Here is a 25,321-nt window from a genome sequence, read left to right as displayed (position 1 = left end):
CAATGGAGGCCGAGTTTTGTCAGCTTGCTTTGCCTGAGTGATTGCCTCCGCCCTACAAGTTGGGGAAGATAAAGGTGGATGGGAGAAGAGAGACCCAGTCCTTTTGGGTCAATCTTTATTTACCTTCCACAATACAAAACTGAGGGAAATGGAAGCAGTCAGAGGCTTGCTCCTCCGTGGTAAAACGAGTTTTCCTGGGCAGAAGTATCTTTTAAAATACAAACTCATCAGCTCTTGTCATAACTTAGTCACGATATATACATAAACTACAATCACTAATTGTTTCCTTTGCTGATACACTTATGGCTATTTTAGTCCTTAGTTTGTAGCAGTTGTAAGGGAACTTGCATACACTGGAGATATTTAGTCACTGATTATTCCATCACCTTGATCCCCTATTACCCTAAAAGAATAGATTTCATAGAGCAGAATGAATGAACAGAAGTAAATTACTTTCTTTACCAGAAGTAAGCTGTTATCCCATAAAAGGTTATGACTGACAGTTTGCATCCTAGCCAAATCTATTTTTCATTGTATTGGAATTCCAATCTCCCCGTTTTAGATGCGGAAGACTATTCACAATGACATTTCCAATGACCTTCCTGGAGGACCCTTCTAACCTACACCAGCATGACTTCTTAAAGGTCTCCTGAACAGACTAGGCTTTATTTTGTATAGTTATTAAGCAGGACTACAAAACTCAAAGGCTTGTATTATGTTTTAGGTTTTTGATAATGAAGGAAAGCTTTGTAACTCTTGGTTAAACCTATTACTTCATTAATACCCTTTTGTCAGAAACTCTATTTTATTAAACCTGCGAACATCCCCATTTCCCACTTCCAGACAAAAGCCCTGCTAATACGCTACTCTGTCTCAACAAACTTGAATGGTTCTATATTTGCAGCCTTAAATAGTGTAATTATTATCATTTGCTAATTTTACCATAAGATATAGTATTAGCAGCATTGGGTATCATTTAGCTCCTAAAAGAATTTTACTCAACAAAACAGAATTACACATAAATTTTCAAAGCACTCTACAGCATAAACCTTATATTCCACAAAGACTCATACAAACTCTCTGATAAAAGCTAACGAGGTATGCCACCCAATGGATGTAGTACAGTACTGCACGCAGAACATATATACTGTACTATCCCAAATACTATTCGTAACCACCCTGAGGTTTCCATAAGCCACCACAGAGTTACCAAACAAATGTAGGCAGAAAAAAAAAGTGGTCATTAAAATGTAAGAATTTGAAAACATGGTATGAAAATAGCCAGACGACCAAGAAAGAGAAGTAATATTTACTGTGCACCCCTTCAAGCCTGCAATGAATGAGGAAAAACTAATGAAAGCAATAGGGTAGAGTTAGGGTCAAATTACAGAGACCAGGGTGGACTATTGTTTTCTACCCCCTTGCTACAAAATTCAATTTTCTAAATTGTTCTTTCAATCTGACTGGGATTTAAACATTGCTTCCTGAGTTCTGACCACGTTCCAAGCAAGGCTTGGGACGCTTTCCCATAGACTGTCATTTACTTCTTCTAATAGCTTTATGTCCAAAAGTTCACTTTCTCTTGAGGCCACCTGCTCATGTTCAGGAGATCTAACAATTCCTGTATTAGCTACACAGCTTAATTGTGTGCGGAAGAATCACAGTACAGGGGACTCGCAAACTTGTACAAGTCTTTGTTTATGAGGCTGAAAGACTTACCTAAGAAGAAACGAGGCAGCAAAGCTCTATCACTAGTGGGAGAGGTTAGCTAACCCTTATGAAATAGTCTATGGCCTCTGCCCTATGCTATGTTACGAAAGGGGCACTGAGAAACTCACAACTGTTTTGTAAAAATCACACTAATGACGACTGTAGACATTTCTACTATTTGAGAGCAATTCTCTGTTTGCCCTTCACAAACGAAAACAGCAAGGAAGAGAAATGCTAGGTGTGGCAATTAGGAGTACTGTGTTCATTGCTAGTGGCAATACGGGGGCTGCTGTATGTTTTAGTACCTCAGAGACGCCTAAGAAAATTCATAGTTATCCTCCTTCCTATTACATGGACTAACAACATTGACGAGGTAGTAGTAAACGAAGTGAAGCCCAAGAACAAACTTTTTTCCAGACAGGATCTCACTGTGTAACCTGGCTGGCCTGGAATCCACTATTGCAGACAAGGCTGTGCTCAAACACATGGGAGCCTCTGCCTCGTGGACACTGGGATTAAAGACTTGTACCACCATGTCATACAAGAAAAAGCTTTTGGGGATGACTTATTTTCTAGTAAACAGTGTATGATCATGAGGGACACATTTGTACTAGTTAATTTTACACAGAGCCAACACATCATAGACCTATGAATCCTCTGTAGACTTTAATATTAATGAAGTATAGGGACAATGATTTTCTATATAGCATTACCTTATTTATATAGCACTTAATACTTTTCAAAGTCTTCAGTAGAAAACACAAGACAGCGACCATTTCAAAAATATATAGGCTCGACATAGCATTTATAAGAAGGAAAAACTAGGGGGTGCATGCAAGACACAATTTTATCAATCCCAAACTATATTTTCATGAACGAACTTCATGTGTTAAGAAAAAAACTTACCTGGAATGGTGGTACACGCCATTAGTACTAGCACTTGAAAGGAAGAAGGAGGTGGATCTCTTTGTGAGTGTGAGGTCAGACAACACATGCACATACATACATTACATATATAGTTTATATAATAGGTATTATAAGTGACATCAAATTACTCTACAGGAAAACAGACTCTGAGACTTATTTTTGAAAGCAAATAATGGTTTTAGTCACCTGGAAAACTGAAAAACACTGGAATCCAGCGACTTCAGTTGAAGAGGTGATTTGTTTTCTTCTCCACCGGATGGAAGAAGGCTCGGGCTATTGATTTGCTCATATCCAATCATCTTGTCATTTAGTTCAGCCATTTCTGGTGCAGTAGTAATCTTTGGTGGATTACTGAGGACCTAACAAAAAAGAAATAGTTCATAAAAATCCCAACTTTGAGCAAAATACCAAAAGATGTGTCAATTCTTCTGATGCTAGGAAAGAATGCTTGGCCAAATAAACAGAACAAACAGTGCACAGCAATGTACACTAGAACACTGACCCCAAACACAGTCGGTCACTAATTATCAGCTAGACACCAACAGACTGTTCCCAACTCTTGTATTGGTTACTAGACCTATCCCACCCACAAGACAAACCCAGGTCCCAATCGCTGTCTATTTCGCTCTCGCGACCCAGGTGAAGGTTGGGCTTTCATCCTTCCGAGCTCTGTGTCGAAAACGTGGGTGGAGAGGAAAAGCATTGCAGCAAGTATCTGCTGGTTTAGGAGAGACACATGCCAGAGGCTACCACATGTTCACAGTGCACACAACAGAGACATGCACCTGGGATCTTGTTGGAGAGCCAGCATATGAAGAAAATATGAGTAATTAGGGTGAAAGAATAAAGGGAAGGCAAACTGAATGAGGATAGGGCAGTCCTGGAAATCCCGGTCTCTGTACAGACATAGGATATGAACCGTGATTACTCACATGCCTCGGTTTGAGTAGGGTACGTGAAGAAGCGTTATTAGTGTTAAACTGCCTCTCTCCTCACTAGTCTGACCTGCCCGACTGGGAAAGTAAGTGTATCTAACATGCGACTAGCAGATCTCTGGGAGATAGGGTCGAGAGGGAAGTCATGCAGAAAGGCAAGGAGGGGTGGGAGAGATACATGGGTGCTATGGTGGCTGTCAGGAAAGGAGTGTCCCTGAAAGGACGGCCAACCTTATTGCACCCTTCAGCGTCCGGAGCTGGGCAACCATGTCCGAGAGACAGTGCTCCTGAAAATTCAAAACAGCAGAGTCTTTATAAAGCCAGCCAGCCTGAAAGCAGGGATGGGCGGGGGCGGGGAGGCACAAAGAACCAACCCTTCTTCCCAAGAGAAAAGAGTTAGAAATGATCCCTGAATCCCAAATGAAAGGAGACAGGAAAACCAGACACTCAAGAGCAGCAGCTTATGAAGATGGCACACAACTGCTAATGACACAAAGGTGTCATTCCCATTGCCCAGAATCGGGACGGATCCAAGTCTGGAAAATAAATGACGTCATTCTTCTGTTTCAGTGATCGGAACGGCAACCATGGAAGATCAACACAAAACCCAAAGAGCCAATCCGAAGAAGAGAGCACGAGAAGAAACCCTCAGCATTGCTGGGCAGTGGTCTTCAACCTGAATCCTGTGGGGGCGGAAAACGGTGTGAGAAGAGGAAGAATGGACCTGTCTCTCACCTGGTGCTTGTCACTTTCCATAGGCTGCTGCTTCTTCTCAATGGTTTCATCTCTAGAAGATAAAAGTGCTATTTAGATTCTGGAGGCCAACATAGGGGGACTGCAAGCTCAAAGCCATCCTGGTCTACAGAGTGAGTTACAGGTAAGTCTAGACTGCGTACTGAGACTGTCTGTAAATAACGTGATATTTAGTGCACTCATGAAGTTCAGAGAAACTGGGCTATATTCCTGAATTATGCTACTGGAGAGATTTCAAACTCTCGCTCCGTGTCTGTGCATGCGTGTGCGTGCGTGTGTGTGCGTGAGTGTACGGAGCAGGGAGGAGACTGACCAAGCAGACCAGGACAAGTTGAGGCATTCTGAAGGTGACAGAAGGAAGAATGGGCAGAGCACACAGGCGAGGGGGCAAGCACGGAGCCCTGCAGAGCTATCTCCCTCCTCAAGCCTTTGTCTTGTGACAGGGAGAGTGGTCCCTCGGCTCTAGGAAGCAGAGCACCGCCTCACGTATACTCAACTGTTGCTTAGCCTTGCTCAGGTATAATTCTTCAGTGCGTTCTTGTTCTTCTGGAACAGAGCATCGCCTGTGGTACAGACAGGAAGTCATCTTTCGGAAGCAAAACATGGTTCGAGCTTTTACTCTTTACCTCCCTTAAGGGCAACTTAATGATAGAGCAGCTTGATTGTGTAACCTTCTCCAGTTTGGATCCCATTCACACCACACAAGCTAGCTATACTATAGCATTGGGAAGGGAATCTCAGAGGAAGAACCAAAGGCACGAACAAATTTATTCGGTGGCCACAAGTAATGCAAAAAAAAAACCCTGATAAACAGGAATATCAGTTGGCAATTGCATTATATTCATTTTGCAAGGGAGTAAAGCGGATTAGAAGGATCTCTCCTGGCCTAACTGTTAATAGATAAAAGACAGCATAGTCCAAAGAGGAAAGCATTAACAAAGAAACTTCTAGAAGTCATTTTCATAACCTGACTACTCAGTCTCATTTCCTGTCCACAGGCACATGTGGAGACCCTGGAGGTGTGCTTCCAAATTACACACCTAGCCTTCACTCACATACTTTCTTCCCCTTTGGACATTTTCTCTAAAAAGCATACTCTGTTGGACTACCTTCTATTTACCAGCATGTGGTCCATGAAAAGAAGAGTAGGTAAGAGATCACAGCTGGATGGAAGCAGACTGACTTGTTAGGAACACACGTAACTACTGAGTTATATCGGGCACTGTTGAGATGTTGCCTGCTCTAAGGAACATATGGCACACTAGGAACACAAAGAAGCAAACAAACAGCACTGACTGTACAGCAGATCCTATTTACATGAATCCTACAGAGACATAGGAAAGCTACTGACTCAATGTGCAATGTAAGGAACCTAGTCTTAAAGAACAAAGGCTCCTGTAGAATCAAACATAAATAAGAAACAAACTCCCGAAAAATACCCCCAAGTACAAAATGGCATAGGAACAAAAGTCAAGAATCAAATGCTGCGGGAGGTCAGAGTGAAATCATCAAAAATTGCTATTAAGAGGAAAAGCTGCCACAAAAGAGTTCAGCTCCTCAGACTGTTATGATTTGAAATGGAACTTGGGATACAGAAAGTCATTTCAATCAAGAGAAACGACACTATCAGAGTCATGGAGGGGAGAGGAGCCATGGCATCTGTAGGGAATAGTGCCTTGTAGGGGTTTGGTAAAGTACAATAAAAAAAATAAGGTTAGCTACATAGTTTAAATGGGACCAGCCAGCACAGGGGGCTTGAATGCCAGGCTAAAGAAGACAGATTTGATATGAAGTGGTTCTGGGGAATAGGAAGACAAATCAGGAGTCATCAAAAGAATACTGAGTCCTAGAAATTACCTGTACTTTGGATGGGGATTATAGTAACAAAACCATCTGGCAGGTAATGTGGATGGATCCACCTTCCCAGGAAGTTTCCTCCATTTAAGACATTCATCACACTGTACCCATGTCTGGTCGGGAATCTTCCTGGGTGAGGAAAAACAGAAATGTTATTGTATAGATCCTAGCTCTGGGCTTTGACCTACATTTAAAAGGTATGTCCTAAAGATGAAAACAAAACTTTTATGTGGAAAAATGCCTAGAAATTGTATAATTTTGATGTCTGAGATGTGTGTATTGAGAGCAATCTAGATAACTATATCAGATGTGGATACAAAACATACTGATCTACAATTATTTGTAGAGGATAATAATATTTATTCTAGAATCTTTTTTGAGAAAATAATAGGTTAGTTAGTTTTACCTCTGAGATTTATTAACTTGAGAAAAGTATGTGTATCATACATTGTTATAAAGAAATAAAACTCACCCAATTGTTTCATTTCCTTGTCCAGTCACTGAACAAATTTTAAATGTATTTACAGGAGGCACAGAGGAAGCATTGTCATCAAAATCTCTCCCCTACTTCCCAGCACACTCCTAATTTCTCTCACTGTCATCAAAATCTTTCCCCCACTTCCCTGAATGCTTTTGCTTTCTCTTTTTGCTTTCACAACCTGCCCTTTGGGCTTAGGGATGTAGCTCAGTGTGCAGCTTGCTAGCATGCACAGGTTCTGAGTTTGACTCCAGCATCACATCAGACCACGTGTTTATAATGCCGCAATCACATTACTGTGTTGCTATTCCCAACATCCATCACAAAAGGCAATGTACTTTGGTTAAATTTCCTAACTATAAATGATGGCTCCAACAATTGTTCAAAATGATTAAGATAACTCATCCAGGGATGACCTCTCCAAATGCATATCCACCCTCATCAATTCCAGAAGTGTGCAACCAAATCACTTGTAGATGAAAGTGAATTCATTTCCCCGTGGAAGAGAGTAGTGCGGATGTAGCAGGAGGTATAAATAGTGTGCAGAGTTGTACCGGAGAGCACCAAGGCTGATGAAAACACACAGGGAGGAGAGAGGCACCTCCGGCCCACTTTACTCCCAGGGCGAGTTTTGTGTATCCTGCACATTACAGCTCTTCTACTAGACTGTTCAATGAACTGGTATGCTTCTATTATGACTTCTTTCAGTCATTTTTCATTGTATTAAGTCCTGCTTTTTTATTACTAGTTTTAAAGTAACATTATCCCATTATGAAAAACTATAAAATAGAGAACTATATAAAGAAGAAAATAAAAGGTACTTGTGCCACTCAAATACTCTTTTTTAAAAAAAATCTATTTAGCCAAGTTTTCACAGACTTTTGGATCTCCCTATTGCTCTAGGTTGCTCCAGACTTGCAACCTTGAAGCTCTATGCTCAGGCCTGACCTCTGCTGTCTGCTACTTTCACACAGCTACAAAGCAGAAGCCGTTGGAAAGCAGTTTCAGCAGAAGTGGAGGAGGAGAGGAAAGGTTGTGTTAGCTTTGTTTTAGATGCATTTGCACAGAAGAACGTCTTGCAAAAAGATGCCTGTATTACTCTTGAGGACAAGAACTCTAAGAGGCAGCAGCTACAAACAGACCACGGTGAATCCTTCAACCCAGGCAGAAAGAAGGGCTGTAGAGCTTCTGCCTGCAGTAAATACAAAGTTAAAGGAGTTATATATATTGCCCTTGCTATATCCCTCCAGAAGAGTGTAGCTTCAAGAACCTGGGTGCTTAATTTGAACCTTAGCTCTACTGTATTCTACTTGGCTAATCCTGTGCAAAGGGTGTAAGTTCTTTGTGTGTTGGGCTTTCTATTTGCCAAGTAATAATACCTGTATACTGAGAGTTCTGTGGATTACTGAATAAATTATTACATGAAAGGAACTAAGAATAGTGTCTGGAACTTAAGTAATATTCAATAAATAATCTCTATTAAAATTCTGCTGCTAGAGAAGCACTTAAAGAAATGTTCAATATCCTTAGCCATTAGGGAAATGCAAATCAAAACTACTTGGAGATTTCATCTTATACCCATCAGAATGGCAAAAAACAAAAACACAAATGATAGCTTATGCTGTAGAGAATGTGGAGCAAAGGGAACATTCCTGGTAGGAGTGTAAACTTGTACAACCACTTTGGAAATCAATATGGCGGTTTCTCAATCTACCTCAAGACCACCTATATATACCACTCGGGAATGTACACAAAGGATGCTCAATTATACCAGAAGGACATTCATTCGTTCAACTGTATACATAGCAGCTTTATTCGTAATAGCCAGAACCTAGAAACAACGTGAATGGCCCTCAACTGAAAAATAGATTTAAAAAAATGTGGTACATTCATACAATGGAGTATTTATTCAGCTGTTAAAAACTACATCAGAAATTCTGAAGGCAAATTGATGGAACTAGAAAAAAATCATCCTGGTATGTACTAACTCATAAGTGAATATTAGCTGTAGAACAAAGGATAACTATGCTACAATCCACACACCCAGAGAGGCTAAGTAACAAGGAGGGCCCAAGGGGGAATTTATGGATCTCCCTGAGAAGGGGAAACAGAAGAGATCTCCTGGGTGGGCTGGAGGCAGGTGGGGATGGAAACTAGAGGGACTGGGTTTGGGAGTAGATGGGGAGATAGTATTGAAAGAGATGACTGGAAAGGGGGGCTTTTGGGGATCAGGTAGAAACGTGATATAAGGGAAACTCCCACAAATCTACAAGGATGGATGACCCCAGCTAAGACTCCTAGCAATAGTGGAGAGGATGGCCTTCTGCTATTGATGACTACCCCCATTGTCATCAGAAAGCCTTCATCCAGTAACTGATGGAAAGAGATGCAGAGACCCACAGCCCAACATTAGACTGAACTCGGGAATCCTGCTGAAGAGAGGGAGGAAGGATTGTAGGAGCCAGAGGGTCAAGGACATCACAAGAAAACCCATAGAATCAACTATCCTGGGTCATAAGTACTCACAGAGTCTGAACTAACAACCAGGGAACTTGCATGGGATCGATCTAGGTCCTCTACATATTTGTGACAGTTGTGTAGCTTATTCTACTTCTGTAACTCCTAACAGTGGGAGAAGAGGCTGTCTCTAATGCTTTGGCTGGCTCTTGGAAACCTATTCCTCATACTGATTGCCTTGCCCAGTCTTAATTTAATACAAAGGGAGATGCTTAGTCTTAGGGCAACTTGATATGCCATGCTTTGTTGATACCCATGTGAGGCCTGCCCCTTTCTGAACAGAAACAGGAGTGCTGGAGCTGCGGGGTGAAGAAGAGGTGAGAGGGTAGGAGGGAGGGGAAACTGGATGCAAACTAAATCAATTAAATAATTACTTTAAAGGGAAAAAAATCTGCTGTTAGATCTTACATGCCCCAGCAATATGTGAACTTCTGTCTCACTACATTAATCAGTGCTAATTTGAAAGGACAAATAAAATATCATTTAATCTTAATTAAATTTTTTGGCAAAAATGGCGGATTGAAATCAGTTGAAATCTTTAGAATGTAGAAATATACATACAGCATTCAGACTGCAATTGAAACAGAATTTTGCACCAAACATTAATCTAGTAATTTCTATTTTAAAACGTAGAAGCCTCCCCTCATATGAGAAGGGCAGTGTAATCTCTACCACTTTGATATCTAGCTTGGTGATGTTATAACTGTGTGTATGTTGTTATGCAGTCTGTCTTCTGTGCTGTTCTTGGTGATGTTATAACTAACTGTATGTATGTTGTTATGCAGTCTGTCTTCTGTGCTGTTCTTGGTGATGTTATAACTAACTGTATGTATGTTGTTATGCAGTCTGTTTTCTTGGCTGATCTGTTTCACCATATCTACAAGGAATAAACTCTGCTTTTCCTCTAATGTGTTTCGTTCTCTATTTCTGCCCTGAAATACCTGTTTAGTCACAATAAAATGTAGCAAGAATAAAGAGGAAGCAAGTTTGTTAGCATGTCTGAACACCTACCCTATGCCATGCACCGTTGTAAAATCATGGAGTCTAACTCAGTACAGAGAGGTGAAGTGACTCACTGAAGCGCACTCAACGATCAAGGAGCAGGTCTAGACTTTCCACCGAGGAGTGTCTGATTTAAATGGCCATAATCCCCCACTGTATTAGTCTCTCCTAAACTGACAGCATTAAGCCCTTCATATCTATTATCCAAACCACATACATCTTAAAACAGAATGAAGAGGTAAAATGATGTAATTAGTACCAGTGCTTTCCCTATTGCTGTTAATCAACCTTCCTGATGTGAAAAACACTACGTTATCCTTGTTTCTTCCATTTGATGGAAGGACATTATAGAATGCTTTCACATTCTATATTTTATTACTGATGGTACTGGCCTGGATGCAGGTAAGTTCTCAAAATTCTCTTGAGATGTTTTTTCCTTCCAATAAGCATTGAGCCTCTGAGCAAGCTCACTTATTGTCAACCTGAAAGAAAATGCAAGGAGTATGTCAAGGTCCAGCATTTGAATAATTTTTTTATCTCTCAGAAGATCCTGTTGAACAGAACCCAGCAACTTAGAATAGTCAGCATAATTTTGAATGCCTACAACTTAAAAAACTAATAGTCAACTGCCTTTGATACATCCTATAATAAAACCATAATGAAAACTATACCCGAAAAAATACCATAATGTTACCATCATAATTATTGATAGTCTCTGGCTGTGAAGTTAAAATGGTTGTAAGATCCAAAAAAGTAGAATGGTCTAGATGTTTTTTCAAGTCTTATAGAATCATGGAAGGAGTATGCTGTTGGCATTAGAGACTATGACAGAATGAGGACAGAGACAAATACTGATGAATTAATAAATTTTCAGATGATTATAGGGACATAACTCAGGATCAAATAGAAAAATTAGAGGCTCATACACAAAAACTTATCTATTAAAAATCAATCAAACATTAGCTTGATCTGTCATTATAGTTCATCTGCAGATACTAACCACAGCAGCACAGTAGTAACATGGAAAATGTTTCTTCAACGTTTTTCTACAACGCTGCTGTTAGAAGCTGAATCTGAGTTTGCTTTCTTATCTAATGAATAATTTCTATTAAGTTCTATTTCCCAAGATTATAACTTAATGAAAATGTACACATACTTGGAACACTATACACTTGAGAAATTTCAAGCCTCTTTCCACCCTTGGGATCATTACTTGGCATGTTTGCGGATCTCTTCTTCCATACACCTCTTCCTTACTGCCACCTTATCCATTTCAGTTAGATTTTCACTACATACACAAGACTAAAATCACCATAGGCATGTTCCTAGATTAATTCATCCCTCTCCTACTACCAATGCCTTCCCTCAAGTCATATTACATGTTTTCTTTCCTCTTCAAGGTCTACTTGATAGAGAAAATGTGATGGGATCCTGGGAAGGTAAGTAGGAGGCATGTGGAATCGGTCTCCTTGCCTAGATAGCAACTGCACTGGCACAATCTGCCTGATCACAGAGAACTAAGACTAATAGGGAAAATGTTTCCTTGGCATTTTACTGCACAGCTGTTATAAGAACCTGAAACAAATCCAGTTAATATTTAACAATCTGTATTTTGGAACACTTAAGTGGTAATTGTGGTCAATTTTGGTCCATTTCTGTTTTTAGTATTCTCCACTTCTAATGCCATGACAGAGAATCCTTCAGGCATTCCCCAAGTTACTTATAAGAACCATGATAGGGAAAAGGGTTCCTATCCTTCAAGGATAGTGTCTCGTGCTCTCAGTGCTACTATTTTAGATCACACAATGGGGAAGTGGCCTTTTCTGTTATATTCTCCATGATTACAAGTTTCTCCTCTAACTGAGATGATGTCTAGGACATTCAAAGCGATAAAACTTTATTTTCACCTCTTCATATTTTTTTCTTGTTTGGAGAGCCAGATGTTAAAAATGAAGATATGAAAAAAGTATACACACATATGTATATACATAGCATATGCATTCATACATATACACAACCACACATATATGCATATATATAAAATTAGAATGTCACTTTGAATTTCCAGGGAAAATACAGGTTCAGAAAACAAGTGAGACAATTTTAAGTTTACATTCTACCAAGTCTCTGGTACAGAGATAGCTTACCACACCACTGGCATCAAATAAACAAAAACAACACAGCAAATCCTAGGAAAGGGGGAAAACCTAATTTCCAGAATTATTGTTATAAAAATCACAGTGCATACAAAGAAACTAGAAAATATGGTATGATCAAAGAAAAATGAAATCCAAATAAACAGTCACTGAAAAAGTTCTGGGTTAAAGATGCAAAAAAAAAAAAAACCCAAGGAAGGTGTGAATAAAGTCAAGTTCAAAGAGGTTTTGAAAAAAAAATGGCAATAGCAAAAAGGAGACAGAAAACTTTTTTAAAAGAACTGAAATAAAATGTAGAACAGACCATTCACTTGGTAGATTCAAAAGTGGTGTAGTGATGAGATTAGCAGGCCCGCTTTTAGTCCTGCCAGGCTCCCGCATGGCTAGCTTTATACCCAAAATAACAACACACAAATTGTATTCATTTAAACAATTCCTGGCCCATTAGCTCTATCCTCTTATTGGCTAACTCTCACATCTTGATTAACCCATTTCTAATAATCTGTGTAGCACCACGAAGTGGTGGCCTACTGGGAAGATTCTAACCACCGTTCATCTTGGGTAGGAGAATCATGGCGTCTGACTCACTTCCCTTCTTCCCAGCATTCTGTTCTGTCTACTCCACCCACCTATGTTTTGACCTATCATGCCAAGCAGTTTCTTTATTAATTAACCAATGAAAGCAACACATAGAAAGAAGACCCACCTACATCAAAGTGGGACAGAAAGACGAATCTGGGGACTTTAAGAAATTACTAAAATTGATGACCAATAAGAAAGAAAACTGGAGATGGAAACAAAGCCTGAAGGACATAGGAAGCACCACCAGTGGTCCATCATAGGCACTGTAGAAGTCTAAAGCCAAAAGAAAGAGACAGAGGATCTTATATGTAGCCTCTATGATAACTCGTGGAAAATAGCTAGATTGTGTATATAAAAGGAAACAAGAATAGAATTTAAGCAATCCACTATAAAACATCACCTAAACATAAAACACAGCAATGTGGGAAATGAGAGAGGCTATGAAACACACTGCCAAATGACAGAAGTCTTCCCTTACCAATGATCACTTTAAATCCAAATGGCGTCAACCCAAATTCACAAATATGATGCAATATGATATGACAAAAAGAATACAGGTCCCTCGATCTGGTTCAGTGAGTAAAACACGCTATCAATCTTCAGGTCCCAAGCCTGCATATGCTCACACGTGTGTGCATATACACATAAATATTTTTAAAAATTCAATAGGAAAGAATATGGCAGATTGTGGTGCCTAGAAACAGAGTACTACTAGAAAAAACAACTAAGATGAAGAAGTTGCTTTGGAACTGAAATTTAGCAGCCTGAGACATTTTGGGGGATCAGGAGTTCAAGGTTGTCTTTGGCTATATAGTGATCTTGAGGCTACACAAGACCCTGTCTAAAAACAGAATAAAAGGAAAATAAAGAAATCTGGCAAAGGTTTGAGAAACACGCCAGAGCCTAAATCGCATCAAGCAGACTGGCAATCGATATCTGGATGAATGTTAACTAAACTAATGAGGGCTCAGGAGAAAGTGGAGAAACATGGGAGAGAAGAAGCTAGAGATTGCCTTAAAGATTGTCTAAATCACTGTAAACAGAGTAGAAAGACAGATGGTAAAGCCACTCTAATCAAGGCTCAGGGAAAATGACCCCACACGTTACTGGAAAATCGGAAATATGATCCTAGCTACATAGTGACAGAAAGCTTAGCAGAAACATGTCCTGTACATCCACGGAGCACAGAGCTTGTACCTGCTGAACTTGTACATCTGGCTGAGGAGATCTCCAGAAAAACTGCTCAAGTTGTGTCCTCTGGCTGGTAATGGAAAAGGCAGGAAAGCAAAGATACATGAAAAGAACTGATAATGGGAAAGGAATCAGAATTTGACAATCTGGAATGTTCGCAGGCAGTCAAAATCACAAAAGATATTAAAATGTACAGATTCATTGTTAGGGCTGTGAGCTCTGTGAATGAAGAGTAGGGTTGGACAATCATTAGCTACTATCACAATCAGATCAAAAGGTCACAATATCCAGTCACATACGAGGCTCTTTGGGAATGTGAAGCATGTGACTCACAGACCTTCACAACCATCTCAGCTGAGGCCAAGAAGAGAAATCAGATTGTCTAGGGAAGATCAGTCAAGAGCCTCTTGTTAAATGGAATGAATATTCAACACATCCTTGGAAGACCTACAAGATTTTTGAGATGGCAGGAGCACAAACACTTTCAGCTCCAATTGACATGAATAAATGGGGGAGAATATATAATGTAAGAATCTTAGTGAATTTCTAAAACTATATACCTATAAGTAATGTTATACAGATGGAGCAGGCTGTAATTAAGATTACATATGTATACATGCATACAAACGTGTATGCTGACCCAAGAAGTCATGAATTTGAAAGAGCAAAGAGGAGTATATGGGTCTGGAGAGAGGAAAGGGAAAATGCTGTAATTATATTATCATCACAAAAATAAAATTAATAACTAAAAATACTCTAATGAAGATAAAATTGACAAAATTACTCTGCTGTAAAAATATACTAGCCTTCATGAACAGATAATTTTGAGAGTTGAACCATAGCCCTGAAGGCATAGTTTTAGTGATGGGGGCAGTGTTATAAGTCCCACAAAATTATGTCTTGTGTTTGCTATTTAATGGAATTTGCCTAGCTGGATTTATGAAATTGCTTGGTGCCTGTAACTCTTTTTTTCTTTTCTATTTAAACCCCACTTGACATAGAACTTTTATATAACTGGTGTCCTGTGTATCTCCTGCTATTATATTTTAGCATTAAAGTGTGTGTGTGTGTGTGTGTGAGAGAGAGAGAGAGAGAGAGAGAGAGAGAGAGAGAGAGAGAGAGAGAGAGAGGGAGGGGGAGGGAGAGGGAAGGAGGGAGGGAGGGGGAGGGAGAGGGAGAGAGGGAGGGAGGGGGAGAGAGAGGGAGAGAGGGAGAGGGAGGGAGAGGAACAGAGGGACAGTGGGAGAGGGAGAGACTCAGAGGAGACAATGTGATTACGGAAAAAGAAAGGAAGACAGCCTGCCAACACCTTGATTTTAGCTCAGTGAGATCTGAGTCAAGACTTCTAACATACTTTTGAGCTGATGACATTTAGTTAAGACTTTAGACTCTGAAAATTTTGATGACGTTGGGATGGAATAGGGCAATCACTTTTTGAATGTGAGAAATAAATCTTGAAGCACCAGAGGACAGACTGATAAATAAAATAATAGTCTTTCAAAGATGTCTAGGTCCCATCCCTAAAGTCTGTGAATAACTTAGGTTATAAACAGTAAAATCTGTGACTATCTTATGTTATACACAGTAAGAGAGTTACTGCTACTCACTGACTCTCCTTAAAGTAGGAAAAGCTTCTAAATGATACAGTGAAACTACGGGTCTTCAAGTGTGGAAGAGTGAGGCAGAGGAGTCAGAATCCAAGGAGGCAATGCGATTATGGAAGCAGGGTTACAGGAATGATGCAACGCGAGGAGGATGCAACTCATCACTGCTGACTTTGAAGTTGGAGAAGAGGGCCTTGGGCCAAGGAACGCTGGCAGTCTCTAAAGTTGGAAAAGAAAAGGAATCAGATTCTCCCCTAGAGTCTCCAGAAAGGAAGACGGCCTGCCAACACCTTGATTTTAGCCCAGTGAGATCTGAGTCAAGCCTTCTAACCTACAGAACTCTAACACAGTAAATTAGTGTTATATTAAGCCACTAAATTTATGGTAATTTTTTACAATAGAAGATGCTTTCCGCTGCTTGCAGACAGAAGTTGAGCATACTGTTCTTCCCTAAAATGTAAATTATTGTCTGATTCCTCTGAATCCATTAGATATAACTTGGCACATAGTTCAGATATAGGGTTCTAAGAAAAGTGTGTGCTAACTATAGCCTGAACTCACTGCCATTTTGTGAACAAAACTGTGCTGGAACAATACTCGCTCCTTTACTTTCTGTCAATGTATACTTTCATACTATGACAGAATTAAAAAGTTGGGTAAGAGACTGTGTGTGGCCTACAAAAGCCCAAATATTTCTCTCTGGCCTTCTCAGAAAACACTTGATAGTCTCTGCTTTAGGACATGGCCCTACATTACCCATTTTGTTTGATTTTTTCACTCTAGTGTATCACCTCATCTCCACTTCCCCTTCAGAGTTCTTGTCATGCCACAACTCTATACTAGAATTCCCTTCCTTTTCTGCATCGTGTATCCTTCTAATTGTTTATTATTTATTTATACATGTGGGTGTTTCCTCCGCACGCATGTATGTACACCACATCTGTCCCTTGTGCCCATGGAGGCCAGAAGTAGCTGCTGGATCCCCAGGAGCTATAGTTACAGGCAGTTGTGAGCCATCATGTGGGTGCTGGGAATCAAATCTGGGTCACCTGGAAGAGCAGCCAGAGCTCTTAGCCACAGAACCATCTCTCTACAGCTCTAGTCTTGTACCTTTTAGGGAATATCTCTTTTGTCTGTTTGCAATTTTTTGAGACAGGGTTTCTCCGTGTAACCTTGCCTGTCTTGAAATTCACTCCATAGACCAGGCTGGTCATGAACTCACAGATCCACTTAAGGCTATCTTAAGTCACATCATCTACCTAAAACTTTCCTTATCTGTCTCATCAGAGCATTTTCCCTGCACAGCACCAAAGAGGTCTATGAGCCATTTTACTGCTATTTAGTTGTTTTTAATGTGTGGTGATGATCTATTATTACAAACAGAATGCAAAGCCCTTAAGCAACTCTGTTTTGAAATTCTTTGGAAGATTCTACAAAACTTAGTCACTGTGTTATGTGTTAATGGCTTGCTAAGTTAATATGCTTTGGTTGCATTTTTTAAGGTGAAATTGATTCTAAAAATATTTTAAGCTTCAACCATGATATTTATAGCTAAAATCTAATATCCAGATGGTTCATAGTGATGTATTAAGATTATTTCTTTGTAGATATTTTAGTAGTATAATAACTTGTATTTCCTTTATCATTTCTACTTTTGAATCTGTAATAGTCACAGTAATTTGTGACAGCAATATTTTCTAATCCTCTCAAATTCAGATTTTTGACAGGAACAAAGGAAATGGAGGTTCTTGCTATGTAGATGAGGCTGCCCAAGAACTCATTCTGTAGCCCAGGTTGGCCTTAAATTCACAATCCCATTGCCATAGACCCTGAGTGTTGGAATTAGCAGTCTATGCCCCCATATTTGTTTTCAAATTCCCTATGGCAAGGCAGAATACAGCTAGGCACAAAATCCCAGCAGAGATAGAAGGAGAAAGAAGGTGGAATAGAGGGCAATGCCAGCAGCTGCCCAAGAAGAAAGCTAAAGGTAAAAAGCTACAAGCCTTGTGGTAAATATAGAACAGTAGAAATGGGTTAATTTAAGTTGTAAGAGCTAGTTAGTATTAAGCCTAAGCCAACAGTCCAACCAATTTGTAATTAATATTAAACCTCAGAGTGATTATTTGGGATCTAGCGTGCAGGAGAGAAACTTCCAGTTATGTGTGTGGGTTTAGTTCCCAGCATAAAGGTATAAGGCATGATGATTCCAGTCTTTTCATCATAACACTTGTGAGCTGTAAGGGCCGAAGCACAAGAATTCAAAGCTACCTTCAGCTACATAGTGAGTTTGAGGCAAGCATGAACTATATGAGACATATAAACTAAATGAGATCTTGTCTTTAAAAAAATTGGGCTAGATAGAGGAGTCAGTGGTTAAGTGTAGTTGCTGCTCTTGGAGAAGGACCCAGGTTCTGTTCTCAGCTTCCATACAGCAGCTCACAACTGTCTGCAACGTCAGTTCCAGGGGGCTTGTTCTCTTCTGCCATGCACCATCACTGGGCACACGTATGATACACTTATACACACACAGGAAATATACACATAAAAGAAAAATAAATATTTTAAAAAGAGATAGCAATGATGCCTGAACTGGCAAATTTATTACGCACAAAACTCTATGTATGTTAGTGCTGTCATTCTGTTTTTAGGAAAATAAATGTGCAGTAACGATTAAATTACGGAAGCAGAAATCCTACATGCTTATAGAATGCCTTTATGTGAACTCTCTACAATCACCTCAAATTCATCATTCAAAAACTAGGCATCCAAAGCCAAATGTCTAATGTATTCAAAAGAAAAAATATAGATTCTTATGGTTGGTACATTGGCAACAATAATATGGAAAGCTGCTAAAACATTTTAATGTCTAACATTTGAACTTCACAGATATTATTTAGGTAATTATCATAAATTCATCACTTTCACTCAAAAGAAAGAATATCTGGTTCCATTAAACCAATGTTATTTCTAAACTTTCACATTTAGGAGACAAGTCTTGGTTAAAGGTCTTCATTACGGGTCAGACTCACATTTAAATGATTAATTTATTTGGCTCCAGAGCACACCGTTGCCATAACCACTGATAAGCCTGAGCGACTAAAACCCAATTGTGCCGAAATTAATTTGGAATTGCCATTCAAATTGCTATCTCTTTGTCAAATCCTGCATCTCAAATTCTTGCAGTCTCAATTAAATGAAGGAACATTTAATTAATTTTGTTGTAGCTTGGATCACAGAAAACATTTCTGAGAAATGATTTTTTCCTCCCACTCGTAGAAAAAAATACTGCTGGGATTTTAAATTGAATGATACTCAATGTTCTCCCATCTTCTCTTTCTTCACATCCCAAAAACATCCCTGGCTTTTCTGTGCCATTACCCATACTCTACTTTGCTCACAACAGTGGTTCTCAACCTGGGGTCGCAACCCCTTTGACAAACTATCTCCAAAACTATTCACATTATGTTTCATAACAGTAGCAAAATTACAGTTATGAAGTAGTGGTGAAATAATGTTAGGGTTGGGTCAACAGAGCATGAGGGGCTGTATTAAAGGGTCGCAGCATCAGGAAGGTTGAGAGCCACTGCTCTAGAGTACCCTTCTCATTAGTTCACCGAGAAAACACCAGTTTTTCCTTTAAATTTAAGCTCAAATCTAATTTGTTTTGTGAAGCTTTCCTTGATTTTCTTTAGGCATATTTAAAAGTTTTCCTCAGCCAGGCAGTGGTGGCGCATGCAGGTGGATCTCTGTGAGTTTGAGGCTCGCCTGGTCTACAGAGTGAGTTCCAGGACAACCAGGGGCACACAGAGGAATAATATCTTGAAAAACAATAAACAAACAAAGATTCTCTTCAGCTTGCATATACACATTAGTTATTTATGTGTATTTAAGTTTCACATTTTCATATACCACATGTGTTCATAACAATCAAGGATTCTAATTTTTCATCCTATGTCCTTTACCTAACACATAAGAGGTATCAGATCTAGGGTCTCCTGCTTACTAAGCTAGCATTCTACTATTGAGCTGTATCTTAAACCCCAAACCTATTTTCAGCCCGATTTTAACAATTCCTTTCTTTAATTCCCAAAATATCCCTATTGGTTTAATGTCAATGTCAAGTTCCTTTCTGATCTTGAGCTATGTTGTCTTCCCTAGATGCTTCCATGAGAACATCTTCCTTGTTCTAACACGTCTGAAAGTGTTCGCTGGTATCTAGAAAACTGATGGGCAAATTTCAATTTCTCGCCCCAAAATGTGCTGTAATGAAAGACAAGGTCCTTCACTTTATCAGAAATAGTTTGTCAAAATACTTCTATATTTGGTAATTTCTAAAGGTAAAATGAGAAAGAGCAAACTCATCTCTAATCTTGGAAAATATACTTGAAGAAGCCATTGTGAGTTAACATCTCCGTCTGGCTTTTAGCGGTGCTTTAGAAAGTGCAGAGAGCAAAACAGTACCTGAGCAATTTATCAGAAACATCTGAGGTTGAGAGTGACTCACCGGTACTCCTTGGTATACTCAAAGTCTTGTTTGTTGTAGGCAGGTTTTAGGAAATTGCACTCAATGACTCCAATTACTCCCACACCTTCTCCACAAGTTGGCTTAGAAGAAAATGTTAATTTCAACACATTACTATTGACAGCCCAGAGGCATTTCCTTTTGATTCCAAATAAATAATGGAAAAGGTTACACAGTATTCATGGGTAAGGAAAGGCCATGAAGATGTTGAGGAACACTTAGAAAAGATTGGATCCTGACCAGTGCAACAGCAAAGATTTTCTTTTCTTTTTTTATCCGTTGAAAATAGACTTTTTTTCATGTAATATATCCCAGTTATGGGTTCCCCTCCCTCTTCTCTTCCCAGTCCTTCAGTTCTCCTCCACCCCCCCGCCCATCCGGATCCACCCCCTTTCTGTTTCTCAGATTGTTCAAACAATGATTCACAGATCCCTAGAATTCCTCAGCTCTACTATCTATACTTCATCCACGCAACTTCACTTGTCATGTGTCTCATATTCTAAGACTGCCAAGAGGTTCACTGGAATAAAGAACTTACACTACTAAAAAATCAAGACCATATACTAATGCTCTGCAGAACCGAAATGAAGCCTTTTCCAGAAACTAGAGGTGTGGTGTAATCAGCACACCGAATCTTATAACATAGGGCATTTCCACACATAGACAAGGCACCAAGGAATTCCCAGAGTCAGAGGTGAAGTGCAAGAGATTTGGGCGTTTTAAAGTGTGCTTTACTCTTTCCTGACACATAACCAGAAATTGTTTAAAGATGATGTAACAGGAAAAACCAAGGCCTCACAGTCCTGGGGCTTAGACAACTGTCCTACCATGTCACACAAAGCAGTGTGACATCCACTGTGTATCAGCCACCTGATCTTCAGACCAGGAATGGAACAGTTGCTTGCGGAAATCACTACTCTAAATGATCATTAAAGCATCAAAGATAATGGTAGCATTTGTGGTATTTGGCTTAGGAAATATTTCGTATCATTTATCACAATCAATCCCTTTTAACCTTCTAAACTTAAAGGAAGATAAATAAAACTTTTTTTACTTTTCTAGCACAGAAATTGAACTTCAAAGGAATTACTTGATTTACCCAGGGATATGCTTTATAGATAGGGCACAAATCTTGATTTCCAACCACTAAATGTTATGAACCTTCCAATATACCTTTACTGTCGCCACAAGATAATAATTAGAGCTATTTGACACGTTAATAAGCTGATACACATGGTGGGACTGAATTCTACTCTTTAAGAATAGATACCTAGTTGGCCTGTCAGCACCTGAGAAATAACAGGTTTTTTTTTTCACACAGGACTCCTTGTCTATTGATGCAGAGTTTCAGCATCAGAATCTAATAACTGACATGACATGGGGCTGAAAACCATTAATGAATCTGTCTTTCCTGTGATTCTCTTCCCATTCTTTGCAGGCCTCTATGACAAAGCGACAGTAACCACTCACCTTTAACTGGCAGCCCACCTTCTCAAAGGCCTTAATAAGGCGGTTGTTATGATACATCATTACTCCAAACTGGTTATGGTATTTGCAAGAGAATCCAAAAGTGATTTTCACCTGCTTATTCTGAGAAGAAAATCATTAAGGAGACAAACACTAGAGGTTTCAGGAGAAAAGAAAAGTATTATAAAAACAAAATTTCCACCAAATGTCATTACATGTGAATCAATGTAAACCTTTAAGAAGGTATTTAAAAACACAAGCAATCACTTGTTCTACATTTTTATTTTTTTGAGACAGGAACAGCCTGGCTATTCTGGAACTTGCTCTGTAGACCAGGCTGGCGTCGAACTCACAGAGATCCACCTGCCTCTGCCTCCCAAGTGCTGGGATTAAAGGCGTGCGCCACCACTGCTTGCTCTACTTTTTCAACTACTTTTGTGAGCTAGCTACACCATCTCTTTCTTGCACAATGGACTGAATCTCTGAAAGCATGAGCTAAAATAAACCTTCCTTTCCTTAGTTTCTCTTACTATCTGTCACAGAAATAAAAAAAAAATACCTTACACAGTGTCTGTAAATGACAAGCTATGTACATCAATACTATATGATAAATGGATTAGATAGGATGGGAAATGTGATACAACTGGTAAACCTAGTACTCTAATATTTGACTCAGAACATATCAAGTTTCTGGGTTCTAGGAACTCAAGACAAACTTCAAATAGGATCTTATTCCAAAACAAAACAAAAGAAATAAATTAAGTTTTCTACTTTCCCAAATCAATCAAAATTCTCACACCACAAAACTGACATTTTAAAGATAATGATTGTCAAATTATTATTATTTTCTTTTTGCTGTACACATTTAAAATCATGAGGAATGGGCCGAGGGTACCCTGTGGGGAAATGTACGGAATTTGTGTGTAGAGCACAGAGAAGAGCGATACGGCTTTTCTGGTGACCGAAGAAGAAATAAATCAGGGAAATAGTTCCAGTACTTGGGATTTCATTTCCGTCACGCCAACAGTGATGCTGTTTAGCTAGAACTGCAGTGTGAGAAGATAACTGATTTCACAGGAGAGGGGCTGACAGAAATCCAGAAAAGAAGCACTGAAGTCGGCCTGATAGAAACCCCCAACAGGAAGAATCCATGCTCAGGAAAGGGACATATCGTAAAATAGAAGCAGGAAAACATGCAGTTGGGAGGACTCTGCTAAATGCACAGCACTGCAGTCCTAACCTACACAAGGTGAAGTTATAAATGACGATCTCACTTACTAGCCCTGACTCTAAGTTGAGTTTATTCAGGGCTTTAAGAGAAAACTTCCTAGTAGAGAAGGTATGTGTTTCCAAAAAGGAAAAAAATCCACTGTGAGTACTAACTACACAGTTTATTTTAAATGAACAATTTCTAATTGTGGCAGTAAGAAAAAAGACCAAGGAAAGTAATGTCCTGATTTGAAAAATGCAGAGAACATGTCTAAAGGGCCAAGAGTTGTTATTTCTGGTTACTAGAAAATAAAAAAGCAAGTTTTCATAAATACTTGAGTTCTCTGTCTTCTGAAGACTATCCCCCCACCAACACCAATGACTATGGTTAATTAGCATAAATCATCGCCAGAATGTCCCTAGTATGTGACATCCACTTGCAGTGCAATGAGGTGTAGAAAATGAGCAAGCGCTCTTCTGGATGGCTGTCATTATGAAAAGTTCCCAGGAAATCCATGCCGAGCTTGAGAGTGATTCATCTCCTCCTAGAAATACCTTTAATTTCCACTCACTAATTCACATCCAAGTCTAAATCTGGACCGAGTACAACATAAACTGTAAGCTGAACAACGCCAACTAAAACTTTTTAATCAAATATGATGGGAGTGACTATGGATGGGCTTCTCAAATCTGACTGCCTTCCTACACGGATGATTTAAAAACAAATATAGATAATAAAAAAGATTTCAAAGTGAGGTGTGGCAGCATATGATTGCGATCTTAGCACTCTGGAGGCTGAGGCAGGAGGATCACCTCAAGTTTGAGGCTAGCCTGTGCTGCACAATGAGTTCCAGGCCAGTATGGAATACTGTGAGAGGCCCTGTCTTAAATAAATAAGTAAATCAATATTAGATTTTAAAATATAACTGAGCCACAGTCTTCAAACTCATTGTGACTTTTATTTCATAATCTGTCAGTTTCTGAAGAAGCTGGTACACCAACACTTAAAAAATTATTCCTTCAATGGTAATGTTTCAGCCCACAATTTTGGCTGTTTTAGCACACAACTTTGAATCGGAATAAGGCAGGGTTTTGGCTGCATACCAATAGAGAGATTTACCCCAGAATGAAGAAGTCAACTGCAAGGAAGGATACGGTGAAGGGAGACGTATACACATCGTGCTCCACATCGGCAAGGCTCTTAGCAATCATCTGGGTAGTCACCTTCTTTTGCCGCAGAAAAATCTTCATCCGCGGCTTCATATATAGAACACTACAAAATGCCTATAGATTTATGAAAGGCAAATTGTTATGTATATCGCCAACTCTACAGATATCTCCCCAAATCATCACCAGCCAACTGGGCCCAGGCTTGCAAATACTTGGCTGAGTTTCTGTACATTTTCACAATGCATTAGCTACCATTCCGAGATGGAAGTAGCTATATTCACGAACTGCTTTAGCGTAGACGGTGAAAAGAAATCCCAGCAGAGCATCATCTCTACACACCTGCACTTCAATTCTGTTATACGATATTTTCGCGTTATAGGAAATCGTACTTCTCACGGCTGAAGGACTATTCTCACTCACCCGTAGGGAATACTCTGTTTCTGGCGGCTTGGAGGGAATACCACCAATCTCCTTTTCTTCAGCATCGAAGTCTGATACTAGGATATCATATTGATCTGTATCAAAGTCCAGCTCAGACTTTCCATCTTTGTTTCTAAGTAAAATAGACAAGTACCAATTTAAAGAACTGGCTCCAGCGGGCTTGCGGGGGTGGGGGATGCATTAAGAACTCAACACAAGTGAAATATAAGTCAATACGCAGGTATATGATGCTTTTTCTGACTGCCACTCCAAAGGAACTATGAACTATGCAATTTAAGGGCCATACAGTAATTAAGTTGTTCCTGTTCTGAATCAATCTACCCTGTTTCACAGTGCTGCTGATGCCAGGTTCATAAGGAAAGACAAAAAGGAGTATTAAATATCTGGGATCTGATGAGTAGAACGGATGTCAGCTACCCTCAAAGCAAGATCTTAAATACCAGCTTTCTGACTGCTGCCAAAGAAGTCACTAAATAGCACTTGTTCCAACTTAATGATCATATCCACCCAAGTCAATTTCTGCTGGCTTCAGCAGCAGAATAGGAACTAATAAGATGCCAGCATTTCCCCCAGATCTAGTCCTGCATCTCCCCACCCCCAAGACAGGATCTCACTATGTATCTCAGACTGATCTAGAACTTACTTTTATAGACCAGGCTGGCCTCAAACTCTGAGAAATCCATCAACCTCTTCTGAAGTGCTGTGATTAAAAGCATGCACCATCATGATGCCTGGCCTAGCACTAGGACTTAAATGGCTACACACACACACACACACACACACACACACACACACACACA

At 39.6% G+C, this 25,321-nt stretch overlaps 1 protein-coding gene across 3 annotated transcripts in view; it reads right to left on the bottom strand.

The window, feature by feature from the left end:
• The window catches only part of Morc4 (MORC family CW-type zinc finger 4), a 57,763-nt gene that overhangs the window by 12,951 nt on the left and 19,491 nt on the right, over nucleotides 1-25,321 (bottom strand). For 2 of the 3 annotated variants that reach the window (XM_026789360.1, XM_026789362.1), the window contains exons 6-14: nucleotides 24,501-24,633; nucleotides 24,066-24,194; nucleotides 21,705-21,824; nucleotides 20,217-20,317; nucleotides 10,572-10,661; nucleotides 6,183-6,311; nucleotides 4,823-4,888; nucleotides 4,308-4,359; nucleotides 2,824-2,996 (exon numbers count right to left, since the gene is read on the bottom strand). In XM_026789360.1, the coding sequence (XP_026645161.1) occupies nucleotides 2,824-2,996; nucleotides 4,308-4,359; nucleotides 4,823-4,888; nucleotides 6,183-6,311; nucleotides 10,572-10,661; nucleotides 20,217-20,317; nucleotides 21,705-21,824; nucleotides 24,066-24,194; nucleotides 24,501-24,633 (993 nt within the window). The remainder of the gene's footprint in view (nucleotides 1-2,823; nucleotides 2,997-4,307; nucleotides 4,360-4,822; nucleotides 4,889-6,182; nucleotides 6,312-10,571; nucleotides 10,662-20,216; nucleotides 20,318-21,704; nucleotides 21,825-24,065; nucleotides 24,195-24,500; nucleotides 24,634-25,321) is intronic. The other variant, XM_026789361.1, reaches the window with a different exon arrangement.

Source organism: Microtus ochrogaster, unplaced genomic scaffold (genome assembly GCF_000317375.1).
Source record: "Microtus ochrogaster isolate Prairie Vole_2 unplaced genomic scaffold, MicOch1.0 UNK17, whole genome shotgun sequence".
Taxonomy (NCBI): domain Eukaryota; kingdom Metazoa; phylum Chordata; class Mammalia; order Rodentia; family Cricetidae; genus Microtus; species Microtus ochrogaster.
Note: the sequence above shows the minus strand (reverse complement) of the source record. Positions and strands in the feature narration are given on the sequence as shown.